Source organism: Mucor mucedo, assembly GCF_025094135.1.
Source record: "Mucor mucedo strain NRRL 3635 chromosome Unknown EV154scaffold_36, whole genome shotgun sequence".
NCBI classification, from domain to species: domain Eukaryota; kingdom Fungi; phylum Mucoromycota; class Mucoromycetes; order Mucorales; family Mucoraceae; genus Mucor; species Mucor mucedo.
Genome location: NW_026252320.1, coordinates 76,060 through 93,913, shown reverse-complemented (window position 1 = coordinate 93,913; position 17,854 = coordinate 76,060). Strand labels below are relative to the sequence as shown.

Sequence of the window (17,854 nt, the reverse complement as noted above, 5' to 3'; positions counted from 1 at the left end):
TATAAAAATAAAAAAATAAAACCCTGTGACGCACCTTCCCTTTCTCTCTCTCTCTTTTTAACATACACACACACACATAAATAACTTACTTGTATGAGTTCGAATGGAAAGAGAGATGTGTTACGGTCTTTAGATTACCTTTTATATTGTCACATTGCATATACTTATTTTCTCGACACAAGTTTACTCGTCCTCTTCTTTCGAATATTACTGCAACTGGTAAAAAGGCAGAAAAAAAAAATATCACACACGGTCTTCCTCCCAGTCACTTATATGTTTCCTTTTTAAAAAAAAAAAGCAATTACTTTCACCAAGAGCACTCACTCGGTCATTACGAACAGCATTAGCCATTGTCACAGCCGGATGGTTTGTTGGTCTACTCATGCATCTAACGACAGAACCTGGTGAACCCGGCATCATTATTGACTTTATTGGCAACCGTAAGTTTTTTTGTGTTATTAACAACGGGGAGGGACTAACAAAAAAATGGATAGAACAAAAAGTGAGTACGATGCGACTTGTGATGTTGGATTTCATGGTATATGGACTTCAAATTATACGTGTATTGATCACCTCGAGCTTGTCTTCCCAATTACTCTTGAACGGTACGGTGATTACAACGTTATCCGTACCACCTTCGTTAGCGGGTACATTAGGCGATAGTGTGACACTCATGTTACCACCCAATGGGAGTGAGGGAGAGGATTCGGACGATTTGTTTTATCATCATGAACTTGTGGTGGATATTGGATTCAGAAATTCGATTCGTCACATCATGTATGCCGATATGGAAGATCATACCACTGCTCGAGATGGATCTGAAAACTTACCCGTGTAGATTTCTTATAACAATATAACAATAATTATAATAAAAAAAAATAGATTGAACAAGAAAAAAAAAAAAAAATTAATAAGGATGACGGAAATTAAGGAATGAAAATAATGATATGTACAATTTTATTAAGTATTTACAATGCAAGTAATAAAGTAAAAGGGGGGGGAAAAGAGATGATGAATTTTTTTTTTTTTAGACGGATACCAATTCAGCAACCAATGCAGTGACCTTTTCAGGGAATTCACGTTGAACCATTAAATCAAAGATAAGTTTGGCTTCGACTAATTTCTTATTGTCAACATAGGCACGCACCATGGCTTCATAGGTACTAGGTTCACGAATCACCACCAAGCTATCCTCACCGTCCAACGGATGATCGGCCATCGCATCAAACATAGCCTGTGCCTTGTTCAACAAACCCTTTTGTCCATAACCTCGGATAAACACATTTTCAATATAAGGAGAGGAGCTCTTGACAATGGTCTTTTGCATCTCACCATACAACTTTTCAGCACACTTTAAACGATCGTTACTCACAAGTGTATCCAACATGGCCTGATAGACAACTTCGTCCTTGTTCACACCTTTTTCTTCCATGTCTCCAAATAAACGTTCAGCGCTCTTGACATCACGTTGGAGTGTACCATAAGAATAAATGAGGGTGGCATAGTGTGTGGCTTGAGGACGGATATGATCACGGCGTTCCATCTCGCTTAACATGCGATGCGCAGTAGGCATATCATAGGGGGCAATCACAGAATAGGCTTCCATCAATAACTTGTAGGTATGAGCGGAGGGCTTGATATGACGACGACGAAGTTCTGCAAAGTATTCAAGGGCTCTTTCACGATCGGGTTGTTGACGTACGTAGAACTGGATCATGTTATTAAAGGGACCTACACGTGGCTGGAATGAAGGAGAGGCCAACATGTCCGCAAACAATTTACGAGATAAAGGTTCAGAACCAGCACGAACACAGGCAGAGATAATAGCACCATAGGTAATCGAGTTGGGCATGATCTTGAAATGTTGCATCTCTTCAAATAATTTCATGGCAGACTCCAATTTACGTGCCTTGGCTAGCTTGGAAATCACCACGTTGTAAAAGAAAGTTGTGGGCTTGACATCGCGACGCTTGGCTTCATCATACATGGTAAGGGCATCTGTGGCTTCGTCTGTAGCACATTTGGCACTACCCAATAAGAGACTGGCATAACCGTTACCATCAGGGTAACGTCCCATCAACTTGATTTGTTCATAGTACTTCTTGGCATTGATCATATCACCTTGTTGAGCATACCCAATGAGAATACTGTTGGTCATCAAGTAAATGGCTCTTTCGACACGGGGAGCATCCAAGTGAGTTGCTTCCTTATAGCTCTTGATCACAAGACGGTACATGGTAACAGCGGTCTCCAAATGACCTTGCTTTCCCACAAAGGCAATGGCATCACGCAAGGCTTCAGCAGTAGGTACCAAACCAGCATCGATGAGTCGTGTACGCAAGATATCCAAGCATTCTTCCAATTGACCATGAATAGCTGCCTTCATCACAGCAGTAGATGCCTCTTCCGCTTCAGATACTGTCTTGACCGTAGCTTGTTCTACCACTTGTTCGACAAAGAGAGACTCCCATTTTTGTGCGGTCTTCTTATCACCGGTACGCAAGAAATGAGTCAAGATACGTGATTTGATGGAAGGAGAGACAGAGAAGGATCGTTCGGTCATCTCGTTGAAGAGACAGAAACAAAAGATGGAGAGAGGGGAGAGAGAAGACTTGTTGTGACGAGCATGGGTGGAAGGGTCTGAGGCGATAGTGATACTGGCATCAAACAAAAGACTGTAATCGGTCTCTGTGATAATTTCATGGTTGGCATCAAACTCATAGTTCTCAATCAAGACCTTGGCTAATTGAATAGGTAAACCGTGAGGACAGTGAGGAGACAGGATACGTGTTACTTTTAAGGTAGGTTGGAAGGATCCCTTGGCAGCTAAAGCCACTTGAGTAGCAGCGTTCTTGATTTGTGTCATACCCTTGGAGAGCGTACGAGGCTTCATGGTGTCTAAAATGGCAGAGAGAGCTTCGATAGCGATATCCACGTTTCCAGATTTAGCAAATTGTGTGACAATACGTTCAGCCAAGACAGAGTCAGGTTCTAAACCAGCATGACGCATATCACCCATGACCTCTAGGATACGAGCGTACTTGTTTTCCTTCAAACACAATAAGGCATAGTTGGCTAAATTACCATACGACTTTGAGATATCTGTCTTGACAAGAGCAGCGTACATCTGTGTGGCGTTTTCATAGTCATCTGCTTGACAGTAAGAAGATAAGATGGGTCCATAGCTACTGGCATCGGGTTGAGGGAAACCTGATTCCTTCATGGATTGGATTAATTCCTCAGCAGCATCCATCTTGTTGCCGATACAGTAGTAACGAATGATGGAATTATAAGGAATGGTAGAAACCTTGACGTCTTGTGTAGCCATATCTTCACGGACAATTTTGAGAGCCCCCTCGAGATGATCGCACTTGAGATGAGCATCGACCAAGGCATTGTAAACGTAGGAAGCATCATGAGGGCCAACGGAATCCTTTAAGAGTGTATACTTTTCAAAGTAAGTCAAGGCCGAAGGAAGATCGCCTACACGACCAAAGAGGTTGATGAGAGCGGCAAAGGAAGCAGAGGTAGGGACCGAGTGGAGTTCTAATTGCTGATAAACACGGAGAGACTCGACTGTGTTACCATAGTGCGACAAGACACGTAAGATCTGATTATAAAGCTCAGCATCGAAATATTGTACTAGATTTTCAGACACAGCCGCGTTAAAGATAGCCAAGGCCTTGAGCAGGTTTTCTTCGGATTCGAGTTCGACCATGTTGTTGGACTTGATGTGGGAGGAACGAGCATGTTGACGCTTTAACATGGCAATCACCTTTTGGACCTCGACGTCTCGTTTGCAAAGTGTGCGGATGAGAATAGAGTAGGTAGAGCTACTGGGTTGGATATCAGATTGAATCATTTCGTTATAGACTATACATGGGAGAAAAGGGTTAGTTTATATATATATATTTTAAATGATTTGACATGTAAAAACTTACTTTTCATCATGGGAGTCAAGGGAGTGCCGTTGGAACGGAGACTGGCATAAGAGTCCAGAATAAGGTTATAGGTATGATCCGTGAATAAAAGACCTTCCTTTTGAAGAGCCATGTATTCATTCATGACGGACTTGAGTTGACCATTTCTTTTGGCGGTCAAGATACGATCATTGGCTTCAAAGCAACAGGCAGAGGAGGAAAGGGGAGCCGACTTTGGAGAGGGAGGAGGGGTAATCATCATTGTATCCTGGGCATTGTAAACAATGTTGAATACGGGTTCGTCCCTTTCTTCTTTTGGTGAATCTGGTCGAATCATCTTCTTCTTTTGGTAACTACCATGGCTAGATGTAGAAGAACGACGACGTGTGGATGTATTGGATGTGATTAAGAGAGCCTTGTTGTTACGAGATGTGATGAGTTTAGTGCTAAGCATGCTCTTTGTTGTAGGTGTAGTATTAATGATTTGCATTGATGAAAGAAGAATGTACAAAGTGTGTGTGTGTGTGTGTTTATATATATAAAAGAAAAGAAAAAAAAAAGAAAAATTAAAATGATTATATGATAAAAGAAAAAAAAAAAAAAAGTACGAGAAAAAAGGCCCATCCTTTTATAAAAAAAAAACCAAAAAATAAATCAGCCAATGAAAATGTTTGGATATATCTGATCGTTAGTTCAGGTGATTAAATTAAGGTTTAGGGCAAAAACCTATTTTGATTATCTGATTCTAAAGCTCCGCCCCGCCCACCTATCCCCCCCACCCTTGTTTAAAAAAAAAAAATTATACGGGAAAAATGACGATGTTTACCCTCCAAGTCGAACCACCTTTTTTTTTTTACTTTCCGAAATAACAACTAAAAAAAAAGGATCTGATAAAATATAAGCGAGGAAAACACACTAAATGGCGCAATCGGAAAAACACTTTTTTTATCAGATCTTGTCTATCTAATAAGCGACAGACCTATTAAAATGACTCATGACAAGAAAGTGTAACCCACGTTTAAGGTATTCCCGTCTTTGTCTTTTTCCCCCTCCCCCACTTCTTTTTCATCATGGATGATCTGATAATAAATGGGCAGTATTATTTCATTAAACCTAAAATGTAAAATGCATACTAAGTTTTTTTTGTTTTTAAGAGCATCTATAAAAAAAAAACGAGTTTTTTTTTTTTTTTTCTTAAAGCTGCATACCAGGCCTTCGATGATAAGGATTTCACACGCCAGTAAATGAGGGAAGAGTTTCAAATTAATTGGGGGGGGGGACCACTCATGTACCAATGATGAAAGGATCTGATAAAAATCCTTTTTTCCGAAATTGGGGAGTTGCGGCCTGGCCCTTTCTGTCTTGGATTGAAAATAGTGTAACACTTTTAAAAAAGGAAATAAAATACGAGAAGGGGGAGGCTATCTGATGGATAAAAAAAAAAAAAGAGATAAAAACATACATTGTTTGCATACTTCTTTTTTTTGTATACATTCGATCCTGTTCATTTGTTTTTACCCTTTACAAGTTCAAAAGAAAGAGAAAATTATCCCCAAAAAAAATATAAAAAAAAATAGAGTTACCCTGTTCTTTTGTTAATTAGAATGTATTTGATTTCCGAGAATTCCGATGACTGAATAAAAAAAAAAAAAAGATCAGATAACTCACTTAGATCACACAGAAAAAACTATTTTAAGGTGTAATTAATTGTTTCCACGTCGCCCTCCTCTCTTCCCATGAAATTATCTAAACTCCATTTATCAACAAACATGTCTCCCCCCCCCTTCTTTTTTTTTGTTATCAGATCTTTTAGCCATCTTCAAATAGATTTTTTTCCCACATGATGGTGCATAAGATCTGATAATGTTTAAAACACGACGACGGGAATTTTCCTGGTGGTTGCTTTTTTTTTTATATATATATACATTTATCATTCCCCAGACAAAACCTTGATCAAATCTTATCAGATTCTTGAAATTCTTTTTTATTTTTTATTTTGTATATGTTGCTTTGCAAGGATAAAATAAAATAAAGCAGCTGATGTAACTCGTATGCTAAACCATCATCATCTTTGATTATATATACAGCTACAAAATAATCTGTATGTCAGCACCTATCACAGATGAACCATGGGGATCTTTTTGATCAAAGATAACTCTATATTTACCCATTTAATCTCAGTCAGAAACGTGTTATTGTTTATCTGGTGGGGGGTTGGGAGGAGGAGGATAAAATACCTAGCGGGTTTTAATAAAAAATAATGGATCATTTATCTTCCATCAGATAATCAGTTTTACACCTCCCCGCCCCCACCCCCGCATTTACCTGCGTGTGTATGCTTTCTAAAAGAAAATGTTATCAGATCTTTAATCTTAAATCATGTCTCACTTGAGGGGGGGGGGGAGGCTTTTAAATGAATCCGTCTAAAATTAGAATTTGGTAAAGTGTTTACTGTCTGATCATCAGTCAGCGTTTCCCATGATCACTAAAATAGTTTAGCCTAATCTATATCTATTAGATATCTCACATGTAGAATTCAAGAAAAGAACTGAAAGATAGGTTCATGGATGGACTGATCTCATCCTTCTTATTCCACTTGAGCGTAAAAAAAAAAAAAAAAAAAAAAGATGATAAGCTTTTTTCTTGTGCAACAACAAGATTATCAGATCCTTGTAGATTTGGATGAGGGATTTTCAAAAAGATCTACCTAACGTACGTGCTTTTCTTTTCTGGAGATTAAAAACCAAATAGTAAAATCATGATGTCAACTATTTTAACATTCTACCTCCTATTTCACCTTCCCCACACTTATTTGAGATCCCATAACTATGCGGGATAATGTATCTCCCCCTGGACCTTACTTCATGATGTGCTCAAGAGACAAAACAAAGATATTCACACACACTCAATTACATTAAAAACGAGCCCTGTGCGACATTCTGTCTTGTATGCCTCACCATGAAACTTTCCTTCAAAAAATAAAGGTCCGCTCTGCTTATCTGTCCGATATAATCAGATCTTTGAGATTATCTTTTTACAAAGATATTTTTTTTTTACTGATGAGAATTTCACACTTTACCCATCTTTTTAAGCAGGAGTGTAAATAAAAAGAAGTTTTATTTATGACTACAATACATTTTTTTTATTATTATTATTCATTCTGACCTACTAGTCCATCTGCTACTCAAGATTGTTAATGTTACACTTGCTAAAAGATAGATTGTCCATCTCACGCTAAAAAAAAAAAAAAAATGATGAAATACGTCAGCCAGAAAAAAAAAATCATCACACAAAATGGGATGGGCTGATATATTATTTAAGCTTTCTTTTGCATTACTAAAAACCAAACTATTTAATCATTAGCCTTATCTTTTCACAACCTTGTACACAGATCTTTTTTTTTTCCCCCGTCCTCAGTGTATTTTAGGTGACAATATTTAATTTTATTCCCTTTTTATCTTGAGAGGCATACACACTTTGTCTCATCATATAAGAACACACACACACCACTATACTTTTTTTTTTAGCTTTCAACAAAAAAAAAAAAATGTCGGGTTGGAGGCAATATATAAATTTTACCTGTTTTAAGCTAGTGCGCCCGCTCGGGGGTGGTTATCTTTTGTATTTAAAATTATTTTAGTACACTTGTCCTTGTACACACTTCAAAAAAAAAAGGATCTACAGAATAAAAACTTATTGATCGACGTTTTTTTTATATCTATTTATTCGTAGTTAAACCTGTTCTACCCAGTCCAGACAGCCTATTTTATCACATAGACATCCGAGAAAGTTCAATCTGAGTTTCTTGTTTATATCGGAAACAACACGCGCAAGTCATGTAAACATTCAAAAAAGTGGCATGATTCTTAATAAAAATAAGAACGCGTTTAACGGCATCTTATCAGCTGTAGAGATTTTCTTTTCAAAATACACAGTGTCATTACAAACCTTAATTTTTTAATTAAAAAAAAAAAATGCACGACCCCTCGAGGAACGATAATCGTACAAGCCACAGAGAAAGACTGCACTGATATATTAAATCTATCGGTCTACATAGTGAAGCATACAATCATCCTAGTAGGTCTTTTTTTTTTATTATTTTCTGACGTGTATATAATCAGCATCATAACTTGATTTTTAAAACCTCCAGATTTATGTCTCCTGTCCCCCCCCTCCCCCTTTTTACTGAAAAAAAAAATCGATTATTCTTAAATATGATCTAAATTGTCCACAAACTCTGATAAAAAAAAAAGGGACTGACACTTGTCATCATTCTGCTTATTATGTAGCTGTCAAAATATTTGGCTTCATTTATGTTGTAGCATAGATAAACATTTCTTTTCTTGTATCTGCTTATTATTTTACAAAATACATTTAGTTTTCTATTTCCGTTATTTTGACAATTTCCTTTAAAAAGCTCTCTTCATAATAGAATAACGCAGTGACATGCCAAAACAAAAACAAACCAAAAAAATGTTGACTTTTACTTGCTTTGATACAAAAATAAACCATCTTAGAGCAAGATTCTCTTTTATTAAGACTCACTAAACTTTATTAAATAACAAACATAAAAAAAAGGCATCCATGCTGGTCCCCCCTCCCCTCTGAAATATTATGTAACTCAATGCAGGGAAGGGATTAGACGCATTTAGAATTAAAGATGTAATTTTAGTATCTAGTATCTATTATTCACTCACTATCACTTTGTATGAGTAATTTTATTTACGAATTCTTATTGGCATGAATAATATACGAAGATGCTTATAAGATATTTATAAAATTCTAAACAAGCCAAATGATATATTTCAGGAAATCACCGCTTAACTATCATCACGCCCTCAGAATACGATAATGTATGAAATTGGCATTTATATTACTTACCAAGGGAGGCAAAAAATTAAAATTATTCTAAACGGGTTACAAACACAATCTGACAAGTAGGGAGAAACATTTTTCCCGAGACACACACAATGTCCGTGTTACATATAAATCATATCGAGATACTTATCAATGTCGTTCCCATCCCATTTTTCTCTAATACAGACAATGAGTAGATCTCCCTTAATATATATATATACCTAGTTAAATACAGTAAAAAGTAATTACGATGTAAAACAGACTTTTTTTTTTCAAACGAGAATATTAAAAAAAAAAAAAAAAAAAGTCGGTCATACCTATTACTCGTTTGATATGGGGTAGTGCAAATGCTCCTAAAAAAAAAACTGCAGATTTTGTTGTGTTCAGGTTCAATGCATAATTTATACAATTACGTAACACAAACGTAGCATGATTTCCAGGTTGGTTAGAATCATTAATAAAGTGTTGTTGTCTATTTTTATAGAGGTATCTTATTTTACCAAGTCAAAAACGAGAGGGATGGGTTTAACTCCGTTTCCTTGTAGACGAGAGGGTTTCGTATAAAGAAAAACAAATAAAGTACCGGGACGGAGAATGGAGGGAAAGTGTCTGAGAGGTGATTAATTTTTTTTTGTCTGGGGTTGTAACACTTTTATATATATATATACTAAGGTGGCGGTGGTCGTGGGGGGTTACAGGGAAAGTATCAGTCATTGTCCCTGATTTGGTGGTAGATGGGGGGTAAGATGATGAAACAGGTCGATATAAATATTATGGGACCATGACCTTCTTTTTTAGTTTCAAAAGGACCCTTTCTGAAATAAAGACGGAGACAAGTTATTATGTAATTGGTCAAGAAGAAGAAGAGAGCTCCCCTGAAACGATACATATTTTAATTTCGGCTTATTTTATTTTAAAAAAGAGAGAGAGATTCATCATCTGTTTGATATAAAAGCCGTGATGACAATGTACCCATGATGGCATAACATGTTCATTCATGAACGTGATTACATGATTGGTTAGTTTTTTTTTTTTTGTTGTTGTGTTTGATTGTGGCCCGTCTAATATTTATAAGTGGCCAATGGATTTTTATCTTTTTTTTTCTTTTCTTTTCCCCCTTTTTTTTTAATAAGCGTTACTACCCATTAAAAAAAGATGAGATTAATTATTCGTGATGATTATGACGAGGTTTCCGAATTTATTGGCAAGTTGCTTACATATAAATAGGGGAACCATTTTGATTTTTTGACAGATTATATATTTTTATAGCCAACTATATCAAGGAACGTATAAGACAATTTGAGCCCACGAGTGAAAGACCGTTTGTGCTTGGTCTCCCCACGGGATCGTCTCCTATCGGTGTTTACAAGCGACTTGTGGAACTGTACAAGGGAGAAAAAATCAGTTTCAAACATGTGGTGACGTTTAATATGGATGAATACGTAGGTCTTGCTCGTGACCATCCCGAATCCTATCACTCCTTCATGTGGAACAACTTGTTCATGCATGTCGATATTAATCCTTCTAACGTCCATATCCTCGATGGTAACGCACCCGATCTGGATGAAGAGTGCAAGAAGTTCGAGGCCGATATCGCTCGTGTAGGTGGTATCGAATTGTTCTTGGGAGGTATCGGTCCAGATGGTCACATCGCTTTTAATGAACCAGGCTCTTCACTTACCTCACGTACTCGTGTCAAAACATTGGCTTATGAAACCATTATCGCTAATGCTAGATTCTTTGAAGGTGATATCACAAAGGTACCCAAACTAGCATTGACCGTAGGTGTAGCGTAAGTGTCTTTATCTTCAACCCTCACCAAAAGAGAACTCTCATCTCCCCCCCCCCCCTCTTTTTCTCTCTTTAGTACTGTGATGGATGCGCGTGAAGTGGTTGTCTTGATTACAGGTGCACACAAGGTAGATATAAAGACTGCTTATGGCTTATGGGTTACCCTCTAACCCTTTATTAGGCCATTGCGTTAGCCAAATGTATTGAAGAAGGAGTAAATCACATGTGGACAGTGTCTGCTATTCAAATGCATCCAAAGGGACTGATTGTCTGTGATGAAGACGCAACTTTGGAGCTTCATGTGAAGGTTTGTTTTCTTATAAAAAAAAAGTCCTATTTATCCAGCTTACTAAAAAGATAAACTCTCGCGTCTTTTTTTATATTGTAGACTGTAAAGTATTTCAAATCCATTGAACATGTTCACCATTCTTTAATTGGTTCTGAAAACTTGTCTCTTCAAGGTGGTGTCAAACAATTAAAGAGTGTTTTGGCTGCCGCCAATAATTGCCCTACTACACCAATGGAATAAAAAAATATGAGTTGTGACTTTTTAAGAGTAAAAAAAAAAAAAAAAATTAGTACAGTATTTTTTTTTTTTTAAATATATATATTTCTTCTTTTTAAAGTAAACAAAAATAAAATATACACACGCATAATGGAAGTAGCATCAACTCACAAATGGGAGGACGATGGAGGACCGTCTGGTGGTGGCGGAGGAGGAGGAGGAGGAGGAGGAGGAGGAAATAATGGAGGAGGAGGTAGTCGACGACCTACGAGAATGGCAGGAGAAGGAGGAGGTGGAGGTGGAGGTGGCAATGTCCCCTTCTCAAAGATGGTTTTTGACGGTAAACGAATGAGAAAAGCCATTCAAAGACGAACAGTTGATTATAATCATAGTGTAGCTCGATGGATGCAGGTTAGATTGAATACTTTACTTATTCTCCTCATAATAAAAATAGTATCATTTGAATTCTTTTGTTCTGATTTGTTTTTTTTTCTCTCTCTTTCTTTTTTTCTCATTTGTTTCAACTCTCTCTCTCTGCGCAACACTCCATTTGTTTTTTTGTAATAATTTTAGGAACGTGTGTGGATTCGTGATAGAAGAGATACGCGCTATTTAAGGCCAGACCCTAACTTTATTGTGAACGTAAGTCAAACATTTTGTATTTCCTAGTTGTTATCTAACTGACATTTTTATTTAGCTTTTACCTCCTGTGGCCTACCTGGATAATCCAATCAACGCAGTCACTACCAAATTCATCCATACCTCTACAAACAAGATCAGATATCCCGTCAATGTAGTCAGAGTAAGTATTTGGTTCTATATCGGAAGGGAAAAAAAAGGAAAAGAAATCCTAAACGCTTCTCTCTCTCCTTTGCCCTCTGTTATTCTTAGTGGACTCCCGAAGGTCGTCGTTTAATTACAGGTTCCTCCAGTGGTGAATTCACTTTATGGAACGGTCTCACCTTTAATTTCGAAACCATTTTGCAAGCGCACGATTCTGCTGTACGTGCCATGAACTGGTCTCATAATGATAACTGGATGGTCACGGGTGATCATAGTGGTATCATCAAGTACTGGCAATCCAACATGAGTAATTTGAAAATGTTTCAAGGGCATAAGGAAGCCATTCGTGATTTAACGTTTGCGCCCTCCGATACTCGTTTCGCTACCTGTTCCGATGATTCGTATATCAAGATCTGGGATTTTAACACCGGTACGGAAGAAAAGACCTTGAAAGGTCACGGTTGGGATGTCAAGTGTTTGGATTGGCACCCTTACAAGTCTTTATTGGCTTCTGGAAGTAAAGATAATCTCGTTAAATTATGGGATCCCAAATCTGCCAAAAATATCACATCGCTGTAAGTTTTTTTTTTTATTATTATTCTTTTGTAAATATCATCATCATCTCTTCTAAAACGAAACAATCTCCATCCCTATGTATGTAGTCATGGACACAAGAATACAGTTTTGGCTTTAGAATGGAATCAGAATGGTAATTGGCTAGTCACTGCTGGTAGAGATCAACTTGTCAAAGTATACGATATCAGAACAATGAAGGAATTGCAAGTGTTTAGAGGTCATAAAAAGGAAATCTGTTGTAAGTCATCTTATCACCCCCCCCCCCTCCAAAAAAAAATCATTTATAGACTTAACCCCCCTTTTTTTACTTAACAGCTGCTAAATGGCATCCACAACATGAACGCCTTTTAGCCACGGGTGGATCCGACGGTGCACTGATGTTTTGGATGACAGGTCAAGATCAACCTGTAGGTGAACAAGAAACCGCCCATGAATCCAATATTTGGTCCCTTGATTGGCATCCTGTGGGTCATATCCTGGTCTCTGGTTCCAATGATCACACGACGCGTTTCTGGACAAGACCTCGACCTGGAGAATTAACTTCGGATAAATTTGATTCGAGTCAACATCATGATGATGAACCCGCTCCACCTATCAAGGAAGATTATAGACAACAATTCACGGAACCACCCCCTTTTAGACCTCATAATGCTCCCTCGCATCAAAAGGTAGAACCTCCTCCATTTCGACCTGCCAATGCTGCTGCTCCAAGAGAGAATGGTCCTCCTCCTTTTAGACCCACCCATCCTCAGTTTAACGAAACTCCTCCTTTCCGTCCTCAACAACAACAACAACAAAATGATATGATGATGCGTCCACCCTTTGACTCTTCTAACATGGGTGGTGGATTCAATCGACCTCCTCCTTCTTCTAATCACAGAGGTGGTATGGGAAGAGGAAGAGGTGGTCCCGGTATGCAACAAGGAGGAGGGAGACATAATGGAGGTATGCAACATCAACAAGGTTACAGACCTCCTCCTCCCATGATGAATAATGGAGGTGGTAATAGGTTTGATGGTGGACAACAGCAGCAGCATCAGTTTGGACAAAGACCGCCTCCTCCTCCCATGCAACATGGACAAAGAATGCATAATAACGGTGGAATGAATAAAAGACCTTACCCTCCACAACAACAACACCAACAAATGCAAGAAGGTGGACCTGGTTATCGACCTCCTCCTCCATTTGGTGGTGGAAACCCTCATCAACAACAACAACAACAGTATCCTCCCAGAGATAACAAAAAGCCTAGAAGATGGAATTAAAAAAAAAAAAAAAAATTAAAAAATCAATAAAAAACCCCCTCCTTTATTTCTTGTATTCATAAAAGTGAGGTGCTAATTCAGCTAACCATTCAGGTTCAATTACAGTTAGATCTCTCATGTAGGCTTGTGTGGTCTCAATGACTTCATGGAATACAACACATTTGGGGTTACGATTGAATAAGACGGAATTTGGATGGATATGTAATATCACATTATCCCGCACGGTTCGAAACCTTCCACTGCCATCGGGTTCTGCTATCGCCGCCTGGGAGAAATAACCACTGGTGATACATTTTCGCACATCCTGACTGGCCGCCAGTCTTCCTTCTTCTGTTTTGGGATACTTTGACGTTGCACTCATCAAGGGAATTTCAAATCGTTTCAAGTACTTCATCAATTGTAAACGGATGGTCATGGCACGCGATAACGCCTTGAAATTTAAAAATCGATCATGACACCATTTACCGGATTTATTGCCCTTATTGATAAAGGCATTATAGACATTCACCAAGGTTAAGGTATCTCCTTCCTCCACCCAAAATTTACGTCGGGCTTCATGCATCACCTCTTTTGGTACTTTGGCGGGTTGGATAAAGATATTCTGTACAGACATCATGGCAGCAATGGTCACAATCTCATGACTACATCCAAATTCTTTGGAAGCTAATAAAATTTTACCCAGCATGGGATCGACGGGGAATTCGGCCAATTGCATACCCAATGGGATGGTCAAGCGTCCTACTTGATCCAAGGCGTTGAGTGAGTAAAGTAACTCCAGTGCACGAATCATTAATTCGGCAGGTGGTGGTGTGATAAAATCAAAGCGAAGTACATTATCAATCCCCAAGGCCTTTAATTGTAAAATCACAGGCGCCAAATTACTTCGTTGAATCTCGGGAATACTGGTATCTCGTAAACCTCTATAGGTCTCTTCTGTGTACAATCGAAATGCTTTACCGGCTTTCACTCGACCTGCTCGACCCGCTCTTTGTAAGGCCGAGGCCTTGGAGACCGGTGTCACGACCAGCGCTTCCATACCCGTCTTGGGATTATACGCACGTACCTTGACAAACCCAGTATCAATCACATACACAATACCTTCCAATGTCACAGAAGCTTCTGCAATATTCGTCGATACAATGATTTTTCGTGTGTATTTCGGTGCGCTTTCAAAGACCTGTAATTGCTCTTCGATTGTAAGTCCAGCATAAAGAGGAAGAGGCATGACAGCTAAACTATTTTGTGGTAGACTATAGATTCCCGCCCGTTAGTCGCGCACCCCCTTTTTTTTTAAAAAAGTCGTTGATAGGTTTACCCAAAGAAAAAACTTACGTTTTACCGCGTTCATAGATCTCGGATACCACCGTATCAATTTCTTCACGTCCTGTCAAGAACACTAATATATCACCTGCAGGTTCTTTTGTATGGATATCAAAGACAGTTTGGATGGCTGTTTCCATATAATCTACCACTGGTTTCTCTGCATACAAAATATCCACAGGAAACATTCTTCCTTCTAACGAAACAATGGTAGCTGTATCCTTGCTACGGTCTTTACTTGCATTATGGTTGAAAAATTTATAAAACTGTTCGGCATCCATGGTGGCAGATGATATAATCACTCTTAAATCCGATCTCTTTTTCTGAATTCTGAGAGAGGGGGGGGGGTTAGAAAAATGAGTTGTCCTCCCGCACGTAAAAAAAAAAAATAACCTTACTTTTTAATCACACCTATCAAAATATCCGTGTATAAACTACGTTCATGCGCTTCATCAATCATAATGACACTATAGTTTGTCAGCAGTGGATCGATCATGGTCTCTCGAAAAAGCATGCCGTCTGTCATGTACTTGATCTTGGTATCGCTGTTCGTTTGATCATCAAATCGAATCAAGTAACCCACTTGCGATCCCAATGGACAATTCATTTCTTCTGCTACACGTTGGGCTACGGATGTGGCTGCAATGCGACGAGGCTAAAAAAAAAAAAAGAGACTATATTTTCAATAACCCCATTGGGGGTAGGTCCTATGTGTTTTTTTTTTGCCTACCTGTGTGCAAGCAATTTGTTTTCCATTCACTGCCCAACCTGCTTCATTCAAGTACTGAGGTATTTCTATTCACAAGATCCCTTTTTTTCGTCAGCTCATGGCTCTCTCTCTCTCTCTTTTCACAATTTTTTTTTTTTTTCTTACGTGTTGTTTTTCCACAACCAGTTTGTCCAACAACGATCGTAGTCTGATATTTCTCCACCAAATACAATAGGGTCCTTCTTAATTTAAAGACGGGTAATCGCTCTCGTTGTTGTTGAAGTGTAAGGTGACGGTACTGTTTTTCCGCATGCGCAACCACCGCTTCTCCCGTCTCATTTTCCGTATCTCTGTCCAGAGAACTACCTAAACAAAAAAAAAAAAAAAAAAAAAAAAAATTGTATTTAAGTTTTTTGAATGATTCGCATTCCTTGCATGACTTTTTTTTTTTTACCAGGTGCTGTGGTGCCAGGTTTCCAAAACGCCATTTTCAATTGATTATAAAAAAAAGGAGAGAGAGAAAAAAAAACGGTTTTTTGGTCAGTCCCGCTTCTTCTTTTATATATATATATATTAGGGCGGCGGGGTTTAGAGTCTCGATAGATGTCAATGATACTTTATGCCACGATCCATACTGATAAAAGTTGCTGAACGGGATGAACAAGTGGAAAAGTTTTTGTCACGTACAACCTATGTCCCTTCTCTCTCTCTCTCTCTAGCCCCAAATTCTCAATTTTAGTCAAAACTATCTCATCATCATTTATAAAACACACACACAATCATTTTATCATTTGTTTTACCTATTTCCTCGTAAATCTGGATCTTCCTATCTAACAGCAGCCTCTAGATTATTCTCTATTTTGTGTGACTGTTTTATAAAATGGGGGGGGGGACGCAAGTATGGAGAAAAGTGAGATGACTTTTTTCTTCTTCTATCCAAAGATGTGATTTAAAAAGTTTAAAATCTTTAGACGAAAAGATCTTATAACTCTGGACGCCTATCTATACGGTCTATTCAATTCTCTGCTCTCATCCAATGCAAAATAAAAATTGTATACAAGCGTTTGGGGGGTTAAGTAATTCTGGGATACTATGAATGATGATAAACAAGGGCAATAGGGAACAACCGGAAAAGTGCCGCCCATAATTTGAGACGATTGTCCTTTACTGATGTACAGGATATCTTTCAAAGCAGTGCAATCTCTGATAATACGGCATTTACAAATGTGCCCGTGTCTTTCCCCTTCCAAAACTTGAGGTCAAAGATCCAGTAACAAAGATCCCATTTAAGACATGTGTCGGAGTTACACAAGCAGGAGTAATGAAAGATTGACAACGAAAGATTGACAACGAAAGATTGACAACAATGATATTTAATACATTTTTTTTTCTAGTCTCTTGTACTATGGCATCAAAGACCCTGCTAAAGCATTACTACGACTAATACAGCTTGCAATGGTAAGCCCAAATGCTACTTGTTTTTTTTTTCTTGGAAGTTTGAAAATTAATTAAAGGCCTTAATTTTAGGGGTGATGAAGCCTTACAAGCGGACAGAGAGAAGAGACAAATACTTCAAAAAGGATGATAATGAAATACCGCAATGGTAATTCAAGTCTGATGAAGTACTTTACCGGATTTTTCTTGCTTTCTTTTGTTAAAGAAAGTTTCTGAGAGCAAGACAAAGCTTTCCAAGCTGAGTGATAAAAAAAGGCTGAAAGGCAAATACTTTTAAAAAAAAGGATGACAATGAAATAACCCCCCATGGTATTTCAAGTCTGATGAAAGTATTCTGTCGACTTTTTCTTGCTTTCTAATAAACTTCAAAGAAAGGTCCGTAAGGCAAGCCCGGGGATTTACAAGCTGATGACGAAAGAATTCCCTTAACCAAATCCCTGGGGCCTTACTTCGCCTCAAATTGCCCATTCGCTCTTGTTGAGGTAATCGGCCCCTCCATATTTGCCGATCCATATCAGCGTTTTGTTGGTGATCGTGTAAAAACTTGCCTAGCAATTTAAAAAAGTCGTTTGAAGAAAATTCATCAGATCGTTGATTCTGGAGACGGGGGATATTTTACGAAATCATTAAATTGTATGGTATTCAAGTGTATCGTAAGTATAATTTTAACAAG

The 17,854-nt window shown here is 38.1% G+C and overlaps 5 protein-coding genes across 5 annotated transcripts; 3 read left to right on the top strand and 2 right to left on the bottom strand.

The window, feature by feature from the left end:
* Positions 1-34: 34 nt before the first annotated feature.
* EV154DRAFT_505763 (uncharacterized protein) lies at positions 35-859 on the top strand. The gene is made up of 3 exons (XM_051601209.1): positions 35-219; positions 299-440; positions 495-859. Exons 1-3 carry the CDS (start codon positions 94-96, stop codon positions 836-838), a joined length of 612 nt encoding a protein of 203 aa, XP_051458559.1. The 5' UTR covers positions 35-93; the 3' UTR covers positions 839-859.
* Positions 860-928: 69 nt separating this feature from the next.
* Positions 929-4,492, bottom strand: EV154DRAFT_463028 (uncharacterized protein). The gene is made up of 2 exons (XM_051597609.1): positions 3,942-4,492; positions 929-3,873 (listed from the first exon to the last, which is right to left on the bottom strand). Exons 1-2 carry the CDS (start codon positions 4,408-4,410, stop codon positions 1,028-1,030), a joined length of 3,315 nt encoding a protein of 1,104 aa, XP_051458558.1. The 5' UTR covers positions 4,411-4,492; the 3' UTR covers positions 929-1,027.
* Positions 4,493-9,851: 5,359 nt separating this feature from the next.
* On the top strand, positions 9,852-11,267 carry EV154DRAFT_505756 (glucosamine-6-phosphate isomerase 1). Its single transcript, XM_051601208.1, has 5 exons — positions 9,852-9,981; positions 10,047-10,569; positions 10,645-10,696; positions 10,750-10,875; positions 10,957-11,267. The coding sequence occupies exons 1-5, from the start codon at positions 9,933-9,935 to the stop codon at positions 11,095-11,097; spliced, it is 891 nt and encodes a 296-aa protein (XP_051458557.1). The 5' UTR covers positions 9,852-9,932; the 3' UTR covers positions 11,098-11,267.
* Positions 11,268-11,316: 49 nt separating this feature from the next.
* Positions 11,317-13,780, top strand: EV154DRAFT_505753 (WD40-repeat-containing domain protein). The gene is made up of 6 exons (XM_051601207.1): positions 11,317-11,484; positions 11,647-11,715; positions 11,771-11,875; positions 11,965-12,431; positions 12,519-12,670; positions 12,748-13,780. Exons 1-6 carry the CDS (start codon positions 11,347-11,349, stop codon positions 13,695-13,697), a joined length of 1,881 nt encoding a protein of 626 aa, XP_051458556.1. The 5' UTR covers positions 11,317-11,346; the 3' UTR covers positions 13,698-13,780.
* On the bottom strand, positions 13,713-16,230 carry EV154DRAFT_505748 (P-loop containing nucleoside triphosphate hydrolase protein). Its single transcript, XM_051601206.1, has 6 exons — positions 16,181-16,230; positions 15,892-16,092; positions 15,748-15,812; positions 15,416-15,672; positions 15,030-15,347; positions 13,713-14,947 (listed from the first exon to the last, which is right to left on the bottom strand). Exons 1-6 carry the CDS (start codon positions 16,212-16,214, stop codon positions 13,741-13,743), a joined length of 2,082 nt encoding a protein of 693 aa, XP_051458555.1. The 5' UTR covers positions 16,215-16,230; the 3' UTR covers positions 13,713-13,740.
* Between the last annotated feature and the right edge of the window lie 1,624 nt (positions 16,231-17,854).

Bases quoted from the DNA above. Each gene is read 5' to 3' on its own strand.
- EV154DRAFT_463028 (XM_051597609.1), bottom strand. From the start codon at position 4,410: ATGCAAATCATTAATACTACACCTACAACAAAGAGCATGCTTAGCACT. The intron at 3,874-3,941 runs GTAAGTTTTTAC...TCCCATGTATAG, and splicing joins CTTGACTCCCATGATGAAAA to TCTATAACGAAATGATTCAA.
- EV154DRAFT_505753 (XM_051601207.1), top strand. From the start codon at position 11,347: ATGGCAGGAGAAGGAGGAGGTGGAGGTGGAGGTGGCAATGTCCCCTTC. The intron at 11,716-11,770 runs GTAAGTCAAACA...ATTTTTATTTAG, and splicing joins ACCCTAACTTTATTGTGAAC to CTTTTACCTCCTGTGGCCTA. The intron at 11,876-11,964 runs GTAAGTATTTGG...TGTTATTCTTAG, and splicing joins ATCCCGTCAATGTAGTCAGA to TGGACTCCCGAAGGTCGTCG.
- EV154DRAFT_505763 (XM_051601209.1), top strand. From the start codon at position 94: ATGAGTTCGAATGGAAAGAGAGATGTGTTACGGTCTTTAGATTACCTT. The intron at 220-298 runs GTAAAAAGGCAG...AAAAAAAAAAAG, and splicing joins TTCGAATATTACTGCAACTG to CAATTACTTTCACCAAGAGC. The intron at 441-494 runs GTAAGTTTTTTT...AAAAATGGATAG, and splicing joins TATTGACTTTATTGGCAACC to AACAAAAAGTGAGTACGATG.
- EV154DRAFT_505748 (XM_051601206.1), bottom strand. From the start codon at position 16,214: ATGGCGTTTTGGAAACCTGGCACCACAGCACCTG. The intron at 16,093-16,180 runs GTAAAAAAAAAA...TTTTTTGTTTAG, and splicing joins ACCTGGCACCACAGCACCTG to GTAGTTCTCTGGACAGAGAT. The intron at 15,348-15,415 runs GTAAGGTTATTT...CCCCTCTCTCAG, and splicing joins TTGATAGGTGTGATTAAAAA to AATTCAGAAAAAGAGATCGG.
- EV154DRAFT_505756 (XM_051601208.1), top strand. From the start codon at position 9,933: ATGAGATTAATTATTCGTGATGATTATGACGAGGTTTCCGAATTTATT. The intron at 9,982-10,046 runs GCAAGTTGCTTA...ATATTTTTATAG, and splicing joins CGAGGTTTCCGAATTTATTG to CCAACTATATCAAGGAACGT. The intron at 10,570-10,644 runs GTAAGTGTCTTT...TTCTCTCTTTAG, and splicing joins GCATTGACCGTAGGTGTAGC to TACTGTGATGGATGCGCGTG.